At 33.3% G+C, this 23,423-nt stretch overlaps 2 protein-coding genes across 2 annotated transcripts in view; both read left to right on the top strand.

Moving 5' to 3' along the window:
• LOC145687899 (alkaline phosphatase 4-like) overlaps window positions 1-10,862 on the top strand; it is a 166,149-nt gene extending 155,287 nt beyond the window's left edge. Inside the window, exons 9-10 of the mRNA XM_081761442.1 lie at window positions 2,038-2,259; window positions 10,186-10,862. Of these exons, the coding sequence (XP_081617568.1) occupies window positions 2,038-2,259; window positions 10,186-10,388 (425 nt within the window). The 3' untranslated portion in view covers window positions 10,389-10,862. The remainder of the gene's footprint in view (window positions 1-2,037; window positions 2,260-10,185) is intronic.
• Window positions 10,863-18,482: 7,620 nt separating this feature from the next.
• The window catches only part of LOC145687897 (putative RNA-binding protein 46), a 56,719-nt gene continuing 51,778 nt past the window's right edge, over window positions 18,483-23,423 (top strand). The window contains exon 1 of the mRNA XM_081761440.1: window positions 18,483-18,500. Within this exon, the coding sequence (XP_081617566.1) occupies window positions 18,495-18,500 (6 nt within the window). The 5' untranslated portion in view covers window positions 18,483-18,494. The remainder of the gene's footprint in view (window positions 18,501-23,423) is intronic.

Genomic DNA, 23,423 nt, shown 5'->3' with positions numbered 1-23,423 from the left:
TATTTGGATAAAGTAAAAGACAATTTCTGACAAAAGTATATATCAGGGGTTCTCAACCTTTTACACTGGCCTACCACCAAAAGGTTACCGGCATAAGTCGTACGTACCACCAACAGCGGCTCGCGTACCACCAGTGGTACGCATACCATAGGCTGAGAAACTGGTATATACTATTCAATCAGGGGCAATCGCCCCCCCCCCAAAAAAAAAGAGGAAACTTTCTTATTTTATATATAAATAAAACCCACCCAGAGTTTGGAGCTCTTAATAGTACCTCTAAGTAGCAGTATTACAACCCACCGCCCCCTCCAGAATTCAATCCTGGAACCGCCCCTGTATTCAATAAATAGTATCGTTACAGTTGCGGCAAAGTATCTTTGCTGAAACTGCAACGATTTTGTTTGTTAAATAGAAAATGCTTTAGTCAGAAATTGTCTTTTATTTTATACAAGAAGTTCCAATGCTAAAATGAGTGCTGGCCACTATTTGGATTTAAAATCAATTAGGAACGAGAATGGACTTGCTACCTCCTCCTAAGATTTAAATAGTATGTTTTGTGGTAACTTTTGTAAAAATGTAATCTGATTTTAACACTATATGATGTGTTAATTGAAGTTTTCAAGTAATCCTAACTCTTGCAGTTTAAAACAATCAAATACGATGACCCATTTATCCCCCTCCAAAGATTTAAATGAAAATACTATGATAACTTCGGTTTAAAAAAAAAAAATACTATTTCGTCGAAAAGTGTTTATTTTATTTTAATGAGAGTTTCCAATCGTTTCAATTGGTTGCAATTGAAGTGTGCCAATAATGAGGGAGCCCATTTTCCCCAATTTTAAATAATACATTTTCGCGATTTTTTATTAATCACGCTCAGAGTTTTGTAGAACATTGTTTGTGTTTGTTTTGTTTGTTTGTTTGTTTCTTTGTTTGTTTTGTTGGAGATCAGAGACTAGTTTGGGGTTGAAATTCTTTAGAGAGAGGATCGATTGTTTCAACAATGCATATCATTACCAGTTAGGTTAGGATTGGGTACATATTTTAACTGTAGACATTGTAGCATTGCATTCGTTCGAGAATTGAATTTAGTAGCTACAATTAGATTCCTGAGGTTCGCCCCCGATTTTATATAAATCAAATTTATCAGAAACCAGGCCCATAGCCACCCCCAAAATGTAGGGGGCGGTAGAAGTGAGTGGGGGGCCCGATACAACTATATTATAGTTCATCACCATATTATCGTTCATTTGCAAGCCTACTGTGAAAATTTTAGGGAGCCAGTAAAAATGTAGGGGGGCGGCCCATCGTACCCTCCTGTAGATATGGGCCTGTCAAAAACTCATTATGATTGAAAATGACGATGTAGAGGAGAATATTATATACAACTAAAATTAGATCATTTCAAAACCTTTGGTACGAGTGTTGGAGCTTAGCGGTGGCACAATGGTAGAACGTTCACTTCTGTTGCGTAGGGGTCCTGGTTCGATTCCAGCTTTCGCCCAGTGAAACTTATGCTGGACAAACATCGTGTGCATCATAAATTGCTTCAGGGTTCTCCCGTTTCCTCCCACTTCCCTATTTTCACCATAATCATCTACAGGAGCGCACCCAGAAATTTTTGTTGGAAGGGGGTCCAATACTGTAAGCCACTATGTGTATGTAATATTGAACGGGTATTATTCTGCACTCGAAAAGATAATAAGTAATTGTAAAATACTTCCACCTATATTTTCAGGGGGAAAATGATAGAACAAAATTGTTTAAATAGAGTACAGATGAAGTGTAAGATCACATCTTCATGCTACATTAACCATTTCCTTATTAAACAAATACAGTTTTGTTGAGAAAGTGTACAAATGAATGTTGAGTTAGGAAGTTTTGGGTGTCTGGACCTGGTGTAACCCCGCTGTATATTTTATGTACACATAAAATAAAGCCCTATGTATTTTATGAGAGCTTGAAGAAAGTAAATCTTAAAGCATATATAAATGAATTTAAGAAATGAATGAACACTTTTTTTTTTTTTAATTTAAGGTTTTGGTGGAATCAGCGAACAGAACATGCCATATGAAACTTTGAGCTATGCAAATGGTCCTGCCTATCTTCTGCATCGCGTAATAGACAGTTCATCTCCGAATTCAACTTGGAAAAATTTGAGTGAAATAACAAGACAAGAAGTCACGTATAAACACTTTGCACCGATTCCTTTGGAATACGAGACCCATGGAGGTGAAGATGTTGCTGTGTACGCACAAGGTACGACAAATGATCACTGATTTGCTCTCTATTTATTTATTTATTTATTTATTTATTTATTATTTATGTATTTATTTATTCATCACAACAGGCTCTAGGCCCAGTTAGTGTTGTTCCTTCTTAAATATTTATCTACAGTCATATTTTTAAACAAGGTTATACTTTTATACATTATATGAAGGATAAGGGGAAAAAACAAGGAATGTCCATGTATGTGCTTTTTCGAGTGCTTTGTCCTATCTGTTGGCGACTATTGGTAGTATTTGACTGTATATGCCATGCATGTGTAGATGTAGAAATGTCCACGTAAAAAGGGGCAAAAGATTTAACTAACCCTATTTTTTTTACGCGGTTTTCAATATTAAAACGCCGTTTTCTCGAAAATGCAGTTTTGTGACATTGTTTTTCCCCTTACCCCTTATATTATATATATATATATATTATAATATAGGGTGTCTCAAAAGTCCCCTGATATAGGATAATTATGTTATTATCAGAGTTACAACAAAATGTAAGAGAGAAAATCGTCTCCAAGTATAGTGTTTTCAATCTAAAGTGAGTTTTTTTTTTTTTTTTTTTTTTAATCGGAAGAGCCGTTTGGACTGTACACACTTTATGCTCCCAATGTTAAATGAAAATGCAACGTTGCCATTTACCTGCACCCACAACATAAGTAAATGAAGTTAGTGCTTGAAATGGGGGCTGCCCATCGACACGTTAGCGTAAAAGACAGTAAGTTCATTCACGTATGTTGTGAGTCCAGGTAAATATCAACGTTGCATTTTCATTTAGCATCGAGTGCATAAAGAGTGTACAGCCTAAACGGCTCGTCCGATTAAAAAAAAAAAAAAAAAAAAAAAAAAAAAAAACTTCATTTTAGATTGAAAACACCGTATTTGGAGACTGTTTTCCCTCTTACATTTTGTTGTAACTCTGATAGGTAATAACAGAATTACCATGTGTCTGGGGACTTTTGAGACACACTGTATTTTTTATTATTATTCAAAGGCTTCGTTATACGTACATGCAAACGATAGCGCAGGTAGTTAGATCTATGAATCTGATTGCTTATTATTAGAAGTTAAGGTGACACACCGATACGTTTGGCTTGTACAAATAGGATAAGACTTTCCCTGTAGCGCACAAAACTTTTTTTTAAACATTTGCTTAATTGATAGTTAAATACAATTTGATATAATTATAGTTTAATTAGCTTTGGTCAAATCGTTGAGTAATGCTACAATTTCGTAAACGTGTACTGGATTTGAAATGTCCCCTTCATCTTATGAAACATTTTGTTTAGTTTTGTTTTCTTCTAGGAACTTCCTATCCTTACATTTTTTATTCAAAATAAATCTCACCGGGTATTTCATAAAGTGGGAACAATAAAAACATTTGATCTACTTTTATTTGTATCTGTATAGTACAGAATATCCTAAAAGTTCCGTTACATTACAGTTTCTCAACTTCCAAGTCAATTGACAGATTATTGCGATTCCTTTCAAAATGTACACTGATGTCCAAAATTATTGTCGCATGTCTATAAATATGTTGTTATAGGAATATAATTTGATAACGAATTCGCTCGGTATTTCTTATAATGTTAGTATGTGCATAGTCGGCAAAGACATGCATGTAGCTTATTTCATGTTAAAGAGCACTAAATAAGAACAATAAAACGAAAATAAAACTTCCTTGTTCATTTAGCAACATTTCGTTGTACTCACTCTAATTTTCGTATTTATAATTCTTTTCCTCAGAAATTTACCACAAATATACATTTCCCGATTATACACATAGTATCAGTGTTAAAAGTACCCTGCAAAATCATTATCTAATTATACTCTTACAAAAAGACAGTTATAGATATGCGACAATCATTTTGGACATGACTGTACACTTGTGGTCACAAAAAAGTAGGACTGTTTTCAAGAGACTAAGTCGAAAAAGTTGAACCTAGATCCTTACATTCCTTGGATCTCCTTAGAAGGGAAATCTATTGTTCCAGAGCAATGTGTGTATTCTCTAATAGAAATGGACTATTTGGACATTACATCCAAGTAAATGTTCAGGTTGCATGTAGAAAACAATCATAAAATACAACTGAGAAAAAAATAAAAGTGAAACTGGCATACTGCATGATACGAGATTTAAGCCTGTGGAAAGCACATCGTCAACAGAACAGAACAGTAACAGAAACAAACGGAAAAGGCTTGGTCCAATGTATAATGTAATGGATTCGTGTGTTAATGTTTAAAGTGTGTTCGAATCCTGATTAGACAAGTTTTTTTTTTTATTTTATTTTTTAAATAAAGAATCTGCATTTTACTGACAAAGAGCATTCATGTTTGAATAAAAGATTATAAACATATATCAAAGCTATGTAAGATAGTACGTAAGAATATATATATATATATATCAAACAAAATCACAACTCCTCCTCTTGTCCCTAACGTTTACTCCGGTATGGGAGATCCATATTTGATTCCCGGCGGGATCTCATGTGGTTTGGGTTACATATTAATATCTCCAGGTCTTATACGTATGACCTCGGTATTGAAAGAAAACCCCAATACAACACAGTTTAATGTTTATTCTTGAACATAAAGCAATATGGAAAGATGTTCATCCTAGAAACTAATTCTTTAGTAATTTGTGCAAACAGAGGCGTCGTTTCTGGAGGGCAGGTGGGCAATTGCCCCTCTCAGAGTTTCAGATGTAAATACATTTTAATTAATAGTATAAAAATATACTAATGAGAAACTTGGAACAGTGTATATTAGAGAGTCTTGCCCCTCTCCTTCAAGCAAAACCTGAAATGACAACTGCGGGTAAGGGGAATTATTGTGTAAGGAAATAAATGATCGCTAAATTTTATCAATACTAACAAAAGTGTCCTTCCGGTTACTATGTAATACATCGAAAACCAGAAATTTGAATATTGTAGAAATTTTCCTTTTCCCCCCTTCAAATATGGCTCTTTTTTTTTAAAAAAAATGCTGAATTACGTATTTTTAAGGAATAAGTTATGTACCACAGAGCATACCTGCAACTTAAGCAAATACCAATGTTGAGCACTTTTCGAATAAATAAAGAAAATAATTGAATATTTTATAAATTTCTCCCTTTTCTTCCATAGAGAGGAGTTTCCGAAAAAACATTCCATTACTTTTAATTAAGAGTTTATATACCAAATTTTACACCTCCAACTTGAGCATGCTTAGATTGGTCATTTTCGGAACAAAGAAAAGAAATGGATGTTATAGAAATGAATTACTTTCCATTCTTAGAAGCGGAAATTTTAGACCCACTGAAACATAAATTTCCTTACTTTTAAATAAAAATTTATTTACCACAATTCACACCTCCATGTTAAACGAATTCTGAAAAATAAAGGTAAGAAAGAAAATATTGCCTATAAAAAGGACTCCGTTAGGAACAGTTTTTTTTGAAACGCTGGAACATATTTCATTACTTTTAATTAAGTGCCTATATGCCAAATTCCACACCTCCAACTTAATCGAAACTTTACGTTCGACATTTTATAAACAAAGAAAGAGAAAATTGGAATATTAGGGAAACGATACCCCTTTTCTCCTTAGAAGTGGTTTCCAATACGCTGAAACACCTATCTCCTTATTTTTTTAATGAAGAGTCACTCGTTTCGGAGACGTTAAATAGCCTTCACACTCCTTTGATTTATCTCCATCTTATTATTTCTCCTATGAGCTATTTGAAGGACATGGGCGTCTCTGGCGGGGGGCGATGGGGACGCGTCCACCCAATATTTTGTAGTACAATATATTCGATAATCTAATTTAATTTATTTACTAACGACTGAATATGATATAAATAATTATATTTATTTAGAATATAATATTCAGGCTGTGAAACGATTATAACAGAGCTTTTGATATGGCTTAGGGGATCTGTGAAAGTAAGCAGAAAGGTAACAAATGGAATCGAAGATAAACAAGTTGGGCTACGTACTACCATTTAAATCACTTTCTTTGATGCCCCCCCCCCCCAATTTTATATGCCAGAGACGCCAGTGTTGAATGATATGGCCTACTCTCAACGACTTCACGCTATAAAGGAATCGCGACGATTTAATATTATTTTAGATCATTTGCAACAGTTCCTTGTAAAATTCATGCCACTAATTCAAATAACCAGGAAGGAACGTTAAATACTCATAAAATGCGTCGAACGGTTCTAGGAGTTACGTGTAATGCGGTTGGTTGGCGACGAGTAAAACCGATGAAGACTACGCTGAAAAGCTTGTGGCACTCTGCGTATACATCGAAACAAATTTTTTGTCATATCATTTCGATTAAAATGCGTATACTAAGGGAAACGGAGGGGTTCAAAATGTTTGCCAAAATAAAGTATTTCACGATCTCTCATAGAGATTTGAAACTTAAAATATGAAGTCCTTAAACAAATGAACGTGCCCAGCATTTCAGAAAAATCCCCCTTCTAAGGACAAGGGAAAAGGGGACAATTTCTACAATATTTTTCTCAATATATAAAAACAATAACGACGTTCTCTCTCTTTAGTATCACGGGAAAGCGTTTTAGAAAAATTTTACAGAAGAATTTTAGAAAGTAGTTAGTTAGTTAGACTTGGGCCGAGCTGGGGTTTCATAATTTCATTTCAATTCAGATACATATCATAAGAGGGAGAAAGAGGGTTCAGTTATACCTTCCAAATATTTTGCATAAATTTATTTTTCTCGTGAAAATATATATTTCAGCTAGTCTTTCTATAGTCTTGCATTCTGATCAAGGGTATACATTATAGAGAGTTGTAATTTTGTTTAGAAAATACATATATATGCTGGCGACATTTCATAGAATTGGCAGATGGTTATTCTCCTTACTCGTTATTATGTCGTTATTTCAAATATTCTGCATAGCAAGTGAATAATTTTGAAACAAATATTACTCGTTAGTAAAACCAAAAAAAAAAAAAAAAAAAAGAAAAGTACCCCTTGGGGATCTAATTTAGATCTATTGCTTAGAAAGCGAGAATACTAACCACTTGCCTACAAGAAGCATTGAGCCTATTACAAGTAAATAATTGTTATATTTTGTATTAAAAACTTTTTTATGCTGGTTGTGACCTTATTCAAAATTAGTATTAGCTTCTTTACGACTTTAGTTTCCTTGGTACGGAGTTAAACTACAGACATAATTAAACTACGGCATTTTTGTCCCACTTCTTCCCACGCATTTAGAACTAGCTCCCATAGCTCGTCATTTCTCCGTGGGTTGTCAGGCCAATTATCCTGTTAAGTTCTAGTAACTTCTGCCCATAGGTTTTTAATTGGATTCAGGTCCAATGCTCTAGGAACTGAGTCAACTAAGTTAGGAAAAATATATTCAAAATATATCTTGAAAAATATCAATAAAGGATCTTTTTTAGTCTTTCGTGTGTAAAATCGGTGGTTCGAAGTTTGAAATATGCCATTTGGAAAACTACAAATTTAGGTTGAGATGGCAACACTGCTAATGCAGTGGTATTGCAAAGCATGTCAAGCTTGGGACTTCGCCCTCGGATTCCTGCACTTGCTATGCCTACGACCTCGCACCTTCGCTTTTAAAAAGTCTAATACAAAGTGTAATGTCTCTAGCCTAAAGGGATTTCGAAATATGGCCATCTTGTATTTAACAATTGCAACCGTTGTTCTTTTTTTCTTTCCCATCCTTTTATTATGTAGGGTATATATATATAATATATATATATAATATATATAATATTAAATCTTGTTCGCCTCAACCATAGGTTAGTGGGCAACAATGGAAATTTTAAAACTTTTTCTCTCCCTTGGGAGAGCTGTTTTATACTGTGATAAGGTCTCTTTTTCGTAACTGCTTCTAGGTATTCTATCCTTGGTCTTCCTCTTCTTGGTTTTCCTTCTGGCTTTCCTTCTATCACGGTGATCCAATCGGAGTGCCGAATAAGATGGTCAAGCATGCTGTTTCTTCTTTTTCCTATAATCTTCATGATCTGCCGTCCTTCATTAGTTTTCTTTAGTATGTTTTCATTCCTTTTCCTTTCGGTCTATGATATACGCAGCATTCTGCGTCAACACCACATTTCAAATGCTTCCAGCTTGAATATTTCAGCTTTTCTCAATGTCCACGTATCTGACCACGCTCCACCAGTGTCTTAATAAATCGTTTACGAATGTCCAACGACAAATTTCTTGATGTTAATAGTCCTCTTTTCCTATGGAATGCTTGTCCGTCCGAGGATATTAGACTTCCTAAATAGGGGAACGGAACGTCATAACGTCTTTGATTTTTTTTCTCCATCTAGCCATACGTTTGCCTCTTCCTGTCCTGCTCTTGTGCACTTTATCACCTTGGTTTTCTTCTTATTTATCTTCATTTTGCATGTTTTTCTCCAATTGGTCGTTCAAGTTTGAAAGTGTTTCCTGCAAGTCCTTTTTTTTCTCCGCTATCAATGCTGTGCCATCAGCAAACCTTATTGTGTTGAAAACCTGACCATTTACTTCTACGCCTTTTTTTTTTTTTTTTTTTTTTTTTTTAATCAAAGAACTCTTTCATAACCTCTTCTATATAGACGTTGAACTGGAGAAGTGAAAGTCCACATCCTTGCCTCACTCCTTTACTTATTCATGCTTCCTTCTGATCTTTTCCTATAACAGCTCTCTGGTTCCCATAAAGTTGGTACATTATTTTTCTGCCTCTGTAATCCACTTTCAGATTCTTCAATGCTCTTAACATGATATCCAAAACTATGTTATCAAAAGCTTTCTCTATATCTACAAATGCTATCACAATTGGTTTGTTTATTCTGATGTGCTGTTCTATGATCAACCGTAGACTCAGTATTGCTTCCCTTGTTCCCCTTTTCCTTTTGAATCCAAACTGGTCCTCCGATAATTCTTCGATTTTCTCTTCTATTCGTTGTGCGATAATTTTGCACAGTATTTTTAATACATAGAAAAATTATATATATATGATTAAAAGAAACACTGAAACACATCTTTAAGTATTATGTTAATCGAAAAGTCTAAATACCAAATTTCGTATGTAACCTTGAGGTATTTGGAGATATGACCATCTTATTTTAACAATTGTAATCCCATCCTTTCTTCTTCCCGCCTTTTCCTTCCCTTCTATGGGAAACATCAAAAATCTATGAAATGCATGTAATTATTTTAAATGGGAAGTCCAAATACCAAATTCATGTCTTTACTCTTCAGAGATCGGATATATGAGCATTTTATAATTATCACCCTCATTTCGCTTTCCCCCATTCCGCATTTAATTTCCAGAAATGCCTTCGTAGTGTTCCTTACGTAACAAATTCTATGCACTGTCCAAATTTGAAGTATCTTACTTATGCGGTTTGGCCTGGGGGTTGATCAGCCAGTCAGAACTACTTCCTTTATATATGTATGTATATGTATAAAATCTTATTTACATGGCAGCTGCAAACTCACTGATCTAGTGTGGATTTGCAGTTTCCTCAGTAATTTTCAAAATAACAGAAAAAAGCAAAGGACATTATCAAATTTGGTCTTTTATTGTGGTACAGTGGAACATTATTTATTGCTCCGCAATTTGAAAAGTCATATAATTTAATGTAATAATTGACGGACGTTTCCTTCCATGTGTCGAAACTTTAGCACGTGTCATCTCGGATTAGTTTCTCAACAGGGTACAGATTTTCCATGCTGATTCAGCATCTAGGCAATTTGGGACACCGTCAGAGTTAAGAAGTAGGAACTCCAAATATACAAAAGCCATATGTACCCTGTACAACATATTAGCCGGTTGAACTTGCTTCAACCTTTAGTGATAGATGTTTTGAAAATTGTGAATCCACAAACAGACCTGCCTAAGCATAAATACGAAATTGATAAACTTGTTCTTACGCAAATGTTTCAGGTCCATATTCTCACCTGGTGACTGGAGTTTACGAACAGAACCACCTAGCTTATGTTGTTGCATACGCCTCTTGTATTGGATCCACTATAAACATGTGCCAAGATAACGAAAGGAACAGTCGTAATGGTGGAAATATATGCGAAATATCGCCAATTCTTCTATTGTCAGTGTGGTTAGTTCATTATTATATAAATCGGGAGTGATATGGAGTGTTTATATGGTCTGTATATAAAATTATTTTTTTTTTTTTTCAAATCGAAACCTTTGTTACCGAAATCTGAGAGTAAAGAAAACTGTACCAGTAAAATTACCGGGTTTCGTAATTGTTTCGTGAAGTGTTGTTGTCAGTATGTTATTTTAACACTGTTCCTACAAATGTTAATGAGTGAAGTGACATTTTAAAATAATATGTATTTTAATAAATATTGCCATATATTGTAGAGCTTCATGTGGTCAGTATTACATAAAAATTGTTTAGGTTAAACATTGTACAGTACCTGTTATATTTTTTATTCTGTACTGATTCCTATAAATATGTTATTATTATAATTTGTAAATAGTTTGTATTTGTCGTGTTTTTATCATCATATATGTTCATTTAAACTTAAACCATGAAAGTTTGTAATGTTGTTGTCAAGAAAAGTTGGAGAGTAGTAAAAATATATTTTTATAACTAATATCTGTGTTTTTTGTATAAAATAGATTTTACATGAAGTTTGGAGGTTTTAAATCTGATTTGCTAAGTGTGAAACAAGTCAAATTATTATTTATTATTATTATTATTATTATTATTATTATTATTATTATTATTATTATTATTATTATTATTATTATTATTAACGTATGCTACAAATTTCAAATTGAAATAACTTAAGGTTTTAGAAACTTTTATGCTTGGGGACCGAGGGTAGATCATCAGAAATTGCAATCGGCTTTCAATTAGCCATCTCCTTATAGTTTTTGACATGTGTGGACGACTTCAGTTTATTCATTGATTTTCTATTGACATTAACTTAATGTTTTCTGATTTTTTAGTAAGTCGCATCCATTTTAAGACAATTTGCTTTTGAAATATAGAATCTACATAGTCTCTTCTACATTTGGGCTAAATTTCAGCCATCTCCCCCAAAGTTTGTTCACATCATTGCATCCGGATGATGGACTCTTTAACGTTGTTTTTTTAATATCTATTGAACTGTTTGAGATATCAAATTGCTCTAAATGACACTATGATCTTTGTCTATTGTAAACCATCTATGCAATTGAATGTAATGCTTATCTAAACACTTTCTCGAAATAAGGTTCTTTTTAAAAGGGCAAATTTCAAATTCCTGATATTTGCTCGAAATACGTCATATTATGACTGTAGTATTATTAAGATAGGAGTCATTGACGAGTCGGAGACAATATTGAATGTAGCCGGGGACGGTAGTGTGGTTATGTAAATTAGCTCTTTGGAGGGCGAGATACTATGGTGGGGAATGGATTGTACTATGAATGATGATTTTGTATGATAGTCTGTGCACCTGCAAACCGCAGCAATTCAAAACCCTTGTTATGGTTGGGAGCCCACGCTAATAGTAGATCTTGTCCTGGATGTTGTATAAGGACGCAAAACAAGAATACGAACTCAAACTGAAAAATTAATTTTCTCAGTTTTGGATAATCTTAATTGGATAATCTAATGCCCTTGATTGATATTTTTAAACTTCTTCTTTGTTTAACTCATTCATAATCAAGTTGTAGCTATCCGTCACAAATACCTACTTTCCAAACATCAATTTCACTGAGACTTTTTTAGCAACCTCATGAAATATAATCAATGAGACATTTTATCTAAGAAATCACTTAGTTATTTAACTATATTAAGAATACCAACAGTTACTTTCTTTCATCTTTCTTCACTGAACTAGTTTTTTTTTTTTTTTTTTTTTTTTTTCTAAGCAAATTTTAAGTGACCAGATGGACTCTGAAAATTATTATACATAATCAACCACATCTTTTGTGGAAATTTAAAATTAAATATACTTTGCGTTTAACTCTCGCACTACCTAGGTTTTTTGTAACGCGGACTACCAAGGTAATCATTTTGTACCCACATGTTAAGATTAAATATATCTCGCAAAAGAAATAAATGAGAAACTCTCACAAAATTCTACAGAGATTGGAGTGAAGAGTACACAGGATGAGAATAGCACCTATTTATTATACTGCCATCTAGGAGTAACAGTTTTAAATATCAGTCTCATCTCCCACCAACGGGGGGGGGGGGGGGGGTACTTTGTGTCCGCTAACTTAAAATAGCAAATTTATGAGACACTAAATCTCAATTTGCGCCACCGTCAGGTATACGCTTTAGCTAAACATTCTGAGCATTTTTTTTTTCAATTTTAACGAACGATTAGAAGAGTAATTACCAAAAAAAAAAAAAAAAAAAAAAACTATGATTGGCACAAAGTACCCCACCATTGGTAGTACAAGGATTAAAGCAATGAAAGAGTAAGGTACCAAGCAAATCGAAGACCAGGGTTTGTGTCCTATCCATTTCAGCTTCTACAGTTTTTTTTTTTTTCTTTCTTTCTTTTAAAGGTGGTCAAGTGGTAAATAACAATTTAAATTTTACTTGACGTTATCTCCTTGTAATAACATGGAACAGGGTTAGAAAAAAAAATGTTTTCACAACTACCTAAGTGCTAGAGTAACTTTCATTAACTGAAAGACCTAGGTTCATTTCTCTGCTAGTTAAAACGATAAGATTTTTTTTTTCATACATTTCTACCCCACAACAACCAACTAGATTATAATTATTCGTTCTTATTAAATAATTACTGTCATAAGCATTTCTAGATAGAAATGATTGTGCAACTCTAAGGTATGACATATTTTAGTTTTTTTTTTTTTTTTTTTTTTTTTCCTTTCTTAAACAGGAGCAAGTTAGGAAATATGTCCTTAAAAACAAATTTAAGTATCTAAATTTGATTCCGGCTTATTGTCAAAAAAAAAAAATTCTTTGAAGGTAAAGTATATTTCGCGTGTTTGCAAAATTCTTGAAAATAGTACTGACTGTTACATGAAAGGAGAAACTGATTTTAAATAAGTCACTTCAAACTTCCTTTATACAATTCGTGACGACGGTACCGGATGCTTCTGAAACATGCATATTTACGCATAGTAATTCGTGTGTAGTTGCTTGAACCGTTTGCGACAGGTCCCGTTATTTTAAAGCTACGTCATTTTGAAACGTGATGTATCGTATTTGCGGCGATCTATGACTCCGAAAATACATGTTTATTACAATTTTTTTCTTACATTTGATACAAAGAATCATCTCCAAGAGTTTGGTGGTGTTATTTCTCCGTAGTCTATATATATATATATATATATATATATATATATATATATATATATATATATATATATATATACAACACGACTCATTCATGTTTCGCATGTCACGAAATACATGTGAATTCATCAACATATGCACCATCGTTGTTTAGAATTGTTAACAAAGTCCTCTTTGTCCCTATCCGTAGATTCCAGATAAAGATTTTCTTGTTTGCTAACTCAGGTCAACATCAACACGACAAAAATTGAGACTTACACTAACCCTTTGAGAAGGTTAATTTCTTTTCAGCAAAATAAAACTGAAAATATACACTTTTCATATAGACTGAAACAAAAACCGGAACAAAACATTTAAGATTCCAACATGTAATAAGCTAGCAATTATATTTTTCTACGCTAATTATATATACGCTATAAGACTCTTTATTTATAAATCGGCGTATTTATTTCATCCCCACGTTATTGTTCTCTATATTCTAGCTGAAGAATGTTGTTGTTGCTATGTTTTTGTTATCGACGCCATGTTGTTTGAACGATTGTACAATTGTGCAGTTTCATGCTGACGTAATGTGGATATTATCTCAAAGGATTTGGCCAATGAGAGAGCTCCTTACATCCTGGCATTATAGGCTCGTTACTAGACAATCAGTATTGCCAACTAACAAATAATTTCACTCTGTAGCGTAGCGTAACTTTTTATCAGCAAGATGAAAGTAATGTAAAAAGAGTGAAATTATATGTATCTTTATTCTTAAACTAGATATTTATAGTTTGGAATATATCAAAAATAAAATATTATGTGTTATAAATATTATTATTGTCAGTGTTGTCAAGGAGAAAAAGGAAAGAAAGAAAGAAAGTGAAAGAGAGAGAAAGAGAATGAGAAAGGGAAAAACCGTGTAGTTTCAGATATAGTTTTGCCTTCTTCTGCAATAATAAAAAATCCTCGAAAAGAAAAAGAGAGAGAGAGAGAAAGAAAGAAAGAAAAGAAAAAAGAAAAATTCCAAACAACTTTCAGATTGTTTTATAGTCATAGTAAACTTTTTAAAAGAAATACCACGAGTATATTTAGTCATATATTTACACCCTTTTGTGATCTAAACATTGAAATATACATGACTAGATAAATTGCTGAGTGGTGTGATGGATTGTTTATTTGACTCTACCTAACACTAAGCTCATCTAAGGTATATAGCTTGATGTCTACCTTACTGTTTTGATATGGCCTTTTAAATGTAGTTCAATGAATTAAGATATTTTGTATACGATGTAAATTTGAAACAGTCACGCATTTGACTCTTTGTGGCAATTTGCTTAGAATTATTTAAATTAACTGAAATCTCAAAATTGAGATCAATGTATGACTATATTCATATACAGGGTGTTTCAAAACAACACCGACAACGTTTAGGAGGTGATTCCTGACAACTAAGATAAGACAAATTTATAGACCTACCTGGGTGCATAAATGCTTCCTTTCGGAGTTATAGGCTGCCGAAAACATGAAAAAATGAACTTTGAAAGTCCATAGTTCCAAAACTGTAGACTTACCGTAGTCGGGTCAAGACTTCACTTAGGAACTAATATGTGCACTATCTAAAAATCGTATTTCAGAATCCTAAGGTATGGAACAATTTTTATAGAAGGAATTGACTACGGACATATAATTTGAAGTACTCACCAACTACCTTTATAAAAGTTATTGCGGGAGTACCGCAAGATTCTGAAACATGGAAATTAGTTCCTAAGTGAAGTCTTGACCCGACTATGGTAGATCCCGTAGTATTGGAGCTTTGGGCCTTTAAAGTTCATTATTTTCACATTTTCGGCTGTCTATAACTCCGAAAGAAAGCATTTGTGCACTCAGGTTGGTCTATACTTTTTGTCTTATCTCGGTGTTAGGAATCACCTCCCAAACGTTGTCAGTTGTTTTGAAACATCCTTTATATTTACCAAATATTTAAATGTACATAAGTAAACATAAAATATACATTTTTTAGCAATAATTTGTACCAATATAAATTTTTACATTCAATAATACCTTCATCCAGAATTCACAGTACTGAATAAAATTTAAGTTTGTTTTTATCAAAAATAAGAGCATTCCCTTAATTTTACATCCTTCCACTTGTTTCAAGCCTAAAATACAGCGAAATGTTTTCTTAGTACAGTGAAACCTCTACTAACGGACACCTCTATAAAGCGGACACCTCCCTTAACGGACATATTTTGTAATCCCCAAACACTGTAATAGGAAAAAACATATTGGCAAACCTCTCTAAAGCGGACACTCTCTAGTACGGACACGGACAGTCTTTCTTGTCTTTTATAGGTATTATTTACCTCCGTATTACGGACACTTTCTCTAGAAACAAGTTGGAAAGTGCAGTAAAAACACACCTTTAATAATTCATACGTATGTCACCAAGGAAGAACATGTGGGTGTGACAACATTTTGCCTCCTCAACTGTCTACTCAGCAACCCAGAGGAAGGGTCGCTGTTTCAGAACACCCTTATATCCTTTGCTTGCATTCCACTCCTACCCAACCTGCTTCAGAAACAAAAGTGATTGACAGTTGCCCACTGTTTGGAATGACACATCATTTTACTGTCCCGCTGGAATCTCTAACCAAACAGAAGACAAGTTTGATATTTTTGACCACAGGTACGCATATTGTCTTTTAAAAAAGTCATTGCTGAACTACAATTAACTCACAAATTAAAGCAACACACCGAAAACGTAGTAAGTAGCGATAAGTGTAAAGTGCAGAGAACTATAACATCTTATTCCCATGTTATGCCTCGAATTGGATGGAGCGAAATAATGCAGGTACACTAACATTTTGGTAATATTCATAAATACGTAATTCATGGAAAAATATTTTTTTCTAATGCATATTACCTTGTTTATTAATTTACGTAAGAAAATATTGAAACCTCTCTAAGGCGGACACCTCTCTATAGCGGACAATTTTTGATTCCCTACGGCTGTCCTCTTTAGAGAGGTTTCACTGTATATATAAGTTTCAGCAATTCAACTTGGATACTACTAGAGTTACTGATGTGGGGATGATTGATGTCAATATTCATAAATCTGTTTCAACCTTACTTTCTCTGAGACCAAAGCGGATAGAAACAAAGAAAAAGACAGAAACGATCATATGTCGAAATGGAGAAGGTTAAAGAATATTTTGTAATAGAAATCAAACGTAAACGTATTACAATCTTCTTCAAAAACAAACAAACAAACAAAAAAAAATCTGTTTCCGAAGTCTCTTTAAATAACCCTGTAAGATTAAATTAATCAAATAAATGTGAATAATTTTTGGTTGAAATATTTAGTTTCAAACTGATAGTACTAAAAAAAAAAGTTCTATGTACGGTTGAAAGAATATGACCTTCAAGAGAAAAGTTGGTGTCCATATCTTTTGTACAAGAGTATACATAGTCAGGAATTCTTGTTTTATGTTGTTTTGAAATGCTATCAATGTTTGTTGCAAGCATTCAATTGTCATCTATGCACGATTTTTTTCTTAAAAAAAAAAAAAAAACTAAAGTAACAAGTTTCCGCGTTTCTTAAAAGCCGAAGATAATTTGTAATTTTCTTTTGCACCCCCTTTTTGTCATGTATATATGATATTAATCTTGAGAGGATACCAAGAGTGCAATAAGAGAATCAAGTAACTTGTATATCAATTGATTTACGTATTCGTCATATTTGGAGATTTTTTTTTTTTTATTTTCTTACATTCCTTTAATTGGTTACCTTCTTCGAGAAAATAGTATACTCCGCTATCAAAAAAAAAAAAAAAAAAAATGTGTATTATATTCTTTCGGTGGGGTAACAGTTTGATACAGTATCGTAAGACAATTTGGAAGCTATTGAAATTAAAAGCCACTGTACTTAAAGCTAGAAAAAAAAAATGATTTTGGGAGCTCTTACGTTGATAAGTCATCATACAGTTAAATGTGCGCCACCTGAGATGTCATAGATTATCATGGGTGTAATTCCGGAAGTCAAGTTTAATATCACCTCTTCCTATAAAAATGATTTTTTTTTTTTGTATGTATTATAATTGCGCATATATAATTTTCCTTATGTGTTTTCATATAGAACAAAATTTCTCATTCATAAATATGCTATAAATCTAAGATACTTCGTTTTCTGAACAATGTTCTTGAAAAGAAATACGTGTATTATTATTACATTACACTTAAATGATATTTACATTACTTTACGACATTTTAATAATACTGATATACTGTATATCATTTATTATACTATTTGTATGATGGAACACATTCATCATATACAAGGCTTCGTAACAGTTATAACTTCCTTGTACTAAAAAACTTTACTTTTAAATTTTGTTTTAAATAAAAGAATTTCAACATGTCCGTAACTTCCAATGTAAAAAAAAAAAAAAAAAAAAAGAAATAAATAAAATAAAATAAATTTTAAAAAAATACTTTTGTTGATTAGGTATTTACTTAGTGATATCTTGAATGGTACTTGCCTGTCTATATGTTTAAATGATAAGCTTTCTCCATGGAATTGTTAAAAAAAAAAAAAATAAAAATAATAATAAATAAATAAAAAAAAATAAAAATAAAATTGTTCCCCTATTCTGCGTTTAGCTTCTTTTCGTTTCTCTTCTTTCCTTGCAAAATCCTACTCGCTAATTCCCTTCTCATTCCTACTCCCTAATTCATTAAAATATAATGATAAACTAAACAAATAATAATTAAATGTTGAACTCTAATTAATAGAAATTAGTATTAAATGAAACCTTTCCACTCTGAGGATTTGTCAGTGGCAGGAAAGTATACAAGAGAGCTCATCCAATATTTTTATAGATTTATTCTTGCTTTGGGTATAGCAACACTGTCAGCTGGATACCGAAGTACTTTCTGTTACCTAGTGGCAGTCTCACCATTTCGTCGAAGGCTACGCAGCAAGATGATGGTAAGTTCTAACTCTCCTTCTAATTTTCTGTAGAAATGTGCGGATATAGTCAATAAAATAATACTGCAATATAATTTTTAAAATAAGCAATCCTTAAAATATATTTTTGTGAAAATTTATATTATTTTCCACTTTTTTTAATCTTGTTATACTATTAAAAGTGTAGTTTGCAGAAGCATATGCCTAGTAGTTGCATGCGCATATTGAAGCTTATGATGGAAAATGGCGTACCACATGTAATTCTAGTATTGTAGGTAGTAAATTCAAGGTATTGAACTAATAATGGTAGATATTCAAATTTACTGCACATCTCTCTTTATTTCTTTACTTCTTTAACTAACTGGTGACATTTCTTTCTTTCTCAAAATCTAATTCTTTCTAAAGTTTGTGCTTAATATTCTGGGCATTATCAGAGACTTCAAAATGGCGTCAGTTTGTTAGTTTGGGAATTTCCCCCCGCCCCCCTACGTCGTCGGACAGTGAAATCATTGAATGTATAAGACGGAAAGGTGGAAAATAGTGCACTAATTTGATTGCACTGCAAATCAAGTGATAAAAGGGACAGTGGCGGCTCTTGAAGAAAGGTCACATGGGTAGAAATTAAACTTTCGTTGCTTCAGACTAAGGGAAGGGAACTTACCTAATGTACTAATCTTTTATATATATCTTCTATAAATATAAATGAAAGTGACTGTCTTTGTGACTTAATAACTCTTGAACTACCCGACCGATTTCATTCAAATTTTCAACATAGGTGATGTTTGGTCCTGGGATGGCTTTCATTATATGCAACGACGATGCTTTGACGATGCAACTTACGGAAGGGGTGGGGAAAGATATGGCTAAATGATTGATAATGACCGGTATTAGTATCGAAGCCATTATTTTCGGGGTCGCTGAGATGAACAATGACACGTTCGATGCTGTTTAAAACCAAATTCAGCCCTGCAACTTGGGGAGGGGGAGATATATAAAAATGATCGAAAATGACCGATATCAGAGAGCGCTCATGTAATAGTAAAAAGTGACTGACTAACGAAACATATTACTAATTTTTCTTATTTTAACTCAGCGAAGCGGATATTTCTTCTGTAGCTAATTAGATTAATTAAGATATGTTTAAATGAATCCCAAAGGAAAATATGGATAGGAAAATTTTTGCCCACGAGCTTTCACGTCGAGAATGCCCTGAAACAAGGAGACGCGTTGTCGCCATTATTGTACAACTTTGTCCTGGAATACGCTATAAGGAAAATCGAAGATAGCAACCAGGGCCTAGAGTTGAATGGTATTCACCAGGTTATGGCGTATGCTGATGATGTGAATTTAATAATGATGATAAGAGAACAATAGAAAGAAATACAGAGATCTTATTAAACGCTTACAGGTTTAATAGCAAATAGAGAGAAAATTAAATACATGGAAGTGCGTCGGGACCGTAATACATAAAGTTATGGATACGTTAAGATATCAAATAATACTTTTATAAAGTTGATACTTTCAATATGTAGAATCAATACTAACAGACCAAAACCATATAAACCTAACAGTATTATAAACTCCTGTTTGGGGCTTTTTGTTTGTGGCCTACTAAGAATATATTTCAACAATATGAAGAATGGGGCCCCGTGAATGCCGAAATGAGACTGAGTTTTATAAAGTCCTGCTGGCCCCCTCTGTTAGTCGTTTGACAAGTTATTGCAACACCATAAAGAAACAGAACAGGTCCTTACCCTGAGCCCCCATTACCATGCGTAAATGAAACTGACAGCTTTATGAAGACCCCCCCCCCCCTCCCATCGCAAAGGTTTCAAAAGACTAAACTCTCCAAGTGAGGTTCTTGCCGGGGTCTTAAAACGTGCTTACGCTAATCATATAGGAACAAGGGAGCTCATATGTGTCATTGGAATAAACCTAGATTCATAATACAAGAAAACAAAAGTTCCTTCACTAATAAGTAGCTACACAGTGAATATTATTTTATTTACCTAGTGGTTTCAAGTAGTCCTTTCCCTTATTTGTAGCCTTCTTTAACACCTTTCATTCTTGATCAAGTAGAGAACGCTAGTCTAAGTCATGTTGCAAAATTCTCGAAGCAAAATTCCTATTTTCCCCTTCCGCTCTAACACACAAAACTCTACTCCTAGATTCGATTTTATTGTTATTCATCTTACAATCACAAAACTAATAGCAGAAAAGAATTGAAACTAAGTGTTACAATTCACCACAGGCAGTTCCATCGTCAAATTACTTCATGCCAGACTTAGTTTAATATCTCGTTGTAGTTGCTAAAATAATTGACACTGTTGTTTTCTTTAATTCATATTCTATATGTAATAGTCTATGCATAAGTCTATATATAATTTAGGTTAATTTCATTTCACTTTTGTTTAGGGAAATCAGCTCTTGAATCAAAAATTACCAACTATAAATTTAAGCCGCAAAAAGATATACTGAAACTAAGAATTGTAATAATAAGTTCCCATTTGTAAATAGTTTGGCAGAAACTATGGGAGCACCACTAGGGTTGTCTGGTCTTCAGACGCCATCCGAAATATTTGGGTTTGAAATACGTTTTACGGCTCTATGGAGCAACGAGCTAAACCTACTGATTTAACTATTAAATTATCTAGAATTATTTATGCCGTTTATGCCTTACGCGACATATGTTCTACTTAGTTGTTGGTAGTTATTTACAAGGATTTTACATTGTAACAAAAGGCTAGATTTAAAATCTTTTCATTGTTGCGTCTGTATTATGGTACGGTGCAACATTGTCTTCATTTAATGATTTGACAGAAGTGAGGATGGAATTTAAGATTAGTTTCGGTGAAAATGAACTGCTCAATGAGTTCTATGTTTTGAAATCTACAGTATCAACACATAAGGTGGATCACTAGATGTTCTCGGTGCTATGCTAAACGCTGCTTGAATAGTGCAGCGTTGCCAGGTAGTGTCGAGTGCTTGCTGGTGCCAGATAATAAAAGAAGTAATCATGGTATTCTGCCTGGATACTTACTGGAGAAATTAGTTTTTGACCCTTATCAAAATTCACAGCAAAGTTCCGCTTCTCGAACTGCAACGCTAGAATCCAGGAATTAAACGTACAAATTTGGCAACAACGCATTATGGCGTTCTGCGCAAGTTTCTTCTCAAAATCTAATTTCTTAAATGTAAATTAATATTTAAATAAAATATGAAACATAACACGAAAAACGGTCAAACAATATATCTATTTCGTAATAAGATCGTTACTTTAAAATACTTAACACATACAAATAAACATTTCATAAAATTGAGCACTTCGAGTAAGATCTAACAGCAAGTGCCATCTTGTGTGCTCATTGTAAAACGAATCAAATATTTTCTTTTATTTGTTCCCTTTTTCGATATTAGAAGACACAACCAAATGAATCAGTGTCTTGTGTTGTAGCTGAAACATAACTTTACCTTATAGTACAATATTTATAATATGTAACGTTTCATTGCGCAGTAGTTAAGGGAATGAGCTAAAATATGTACTGACTTCCGGGTGGTGATCCTCCATAATAGGGAGGATAATAGTAAATTGTAAATGATAAAGTTTTTTTCTTTTTTTTTTTTTTAAGAAACCCGGACCACCAAACTTGTTCAAAATAATACAGTATGTTATCGTAGCGTACATGTCGAAACTTAGTTCAATGAAGCTTTATTGTCAGACAGTAGAAACAGAATGTCAACATAACATGTGATGGCCGAAATATATGTTCAGATTAACTTAAAAATCATAATAAAACTATCCATGGCTGTGGATTGGATATTGTAACCAAGAAATACTGACAAAAGCTTTCACACACACACTGTATTTTAAACTATAATATGTTACAGTTTCGGATATCTACCATATCCTTCATCAGACACTACATAGACACTATAGAACATAAATGAAAATACAGACACAGACATACATACACACACACACACACACACACATATATATATATATATATATATATATATATATATATATATATATATATATATATATAATTCTCCTGATGAAAAAGTCTAAATTGTATTGCGGGAGTGTTCTGCTACAAGAGGGGTGACGTGGATAGGAGTGCGAAGAGGAATTTCATAACCAATATGGCAAGAAGAATAGAAAGACTATCCATGGCTTTGGATTGATTATTTTAGCAAAAGAAACACTGACCAAAGCTTAAAACCCACTTTGTTTTAAATTATAATTTGTAACGGTTTCGGATATCTAACCTGTCTGTATTTTCATTTATTGTCGGTAGTGTCTGAAGAAGGATATGTTAGATATCCGAAACCGTTTACAAATTATAATTTAAAATAAAGTGGGTTTTAAGCTTTGGTCAGTGTTTCTTTTGTTAAAAGAAGAATAGAAATGCCGGAGAACGAAGAGGGAGGAAGGAAGGAGAGCATAGAGAAATTAGAAGTAGTTCGAGAGGGAAGAAGAATGCAGGAGGAGGAAGAGAGGGTGAAAGAAGAAGAAAGAGGATGAGGGTGGAAGATGGTGTAGTATAAAAAGCATGGGAGAAGAAACGGAGAAACTGAAGAAGTTATTGAATAAAGGAGAGGTCAGAGCATGTAGAAGGAGTGGAGGAAACTTATTGAGACCAATAAAGAAGAAGAATAGAAAAGGTACCAAGAAGACTAACGAAGAGGAAGAAGGAGTCATCTATAGGGTATGGTGTGGGGAATGCGATATGTCATATGTAGGAGAGACGGGAAAGAGAATGAAAGAAAGGATAAAACAACATAAAGATAATGTGAGAAGGAAGAAAGATACCAATCCGATATACAAACATGTTAAGGAAACTAATCACAAAATTAACTGGGATAAGACGGAAGTATTGGAGATAGAGAAGAGAATAATAATAAGAAAGTGGAAAGAAGCAGATTGGATAAAGAAGGTAG

Source organism: Thermobia domestica, chromosome 6 (genome assembly GCF_964235325.1).
Source record: "Thermobia domestica chromosome 6, izTheDome1.hap1.1, whole genome shotgun sequence".
In the NCBI taxonomy this organism is placed as follows: Eukaryota; Metazoa; Arthropoda; class Insecta; order Zygentoma; family Lepismatidae; genus Thermobia; species Thermobia domestica.
This window is presented reverse-complemented; position numbering and strand designations above follow the sequence as displayed.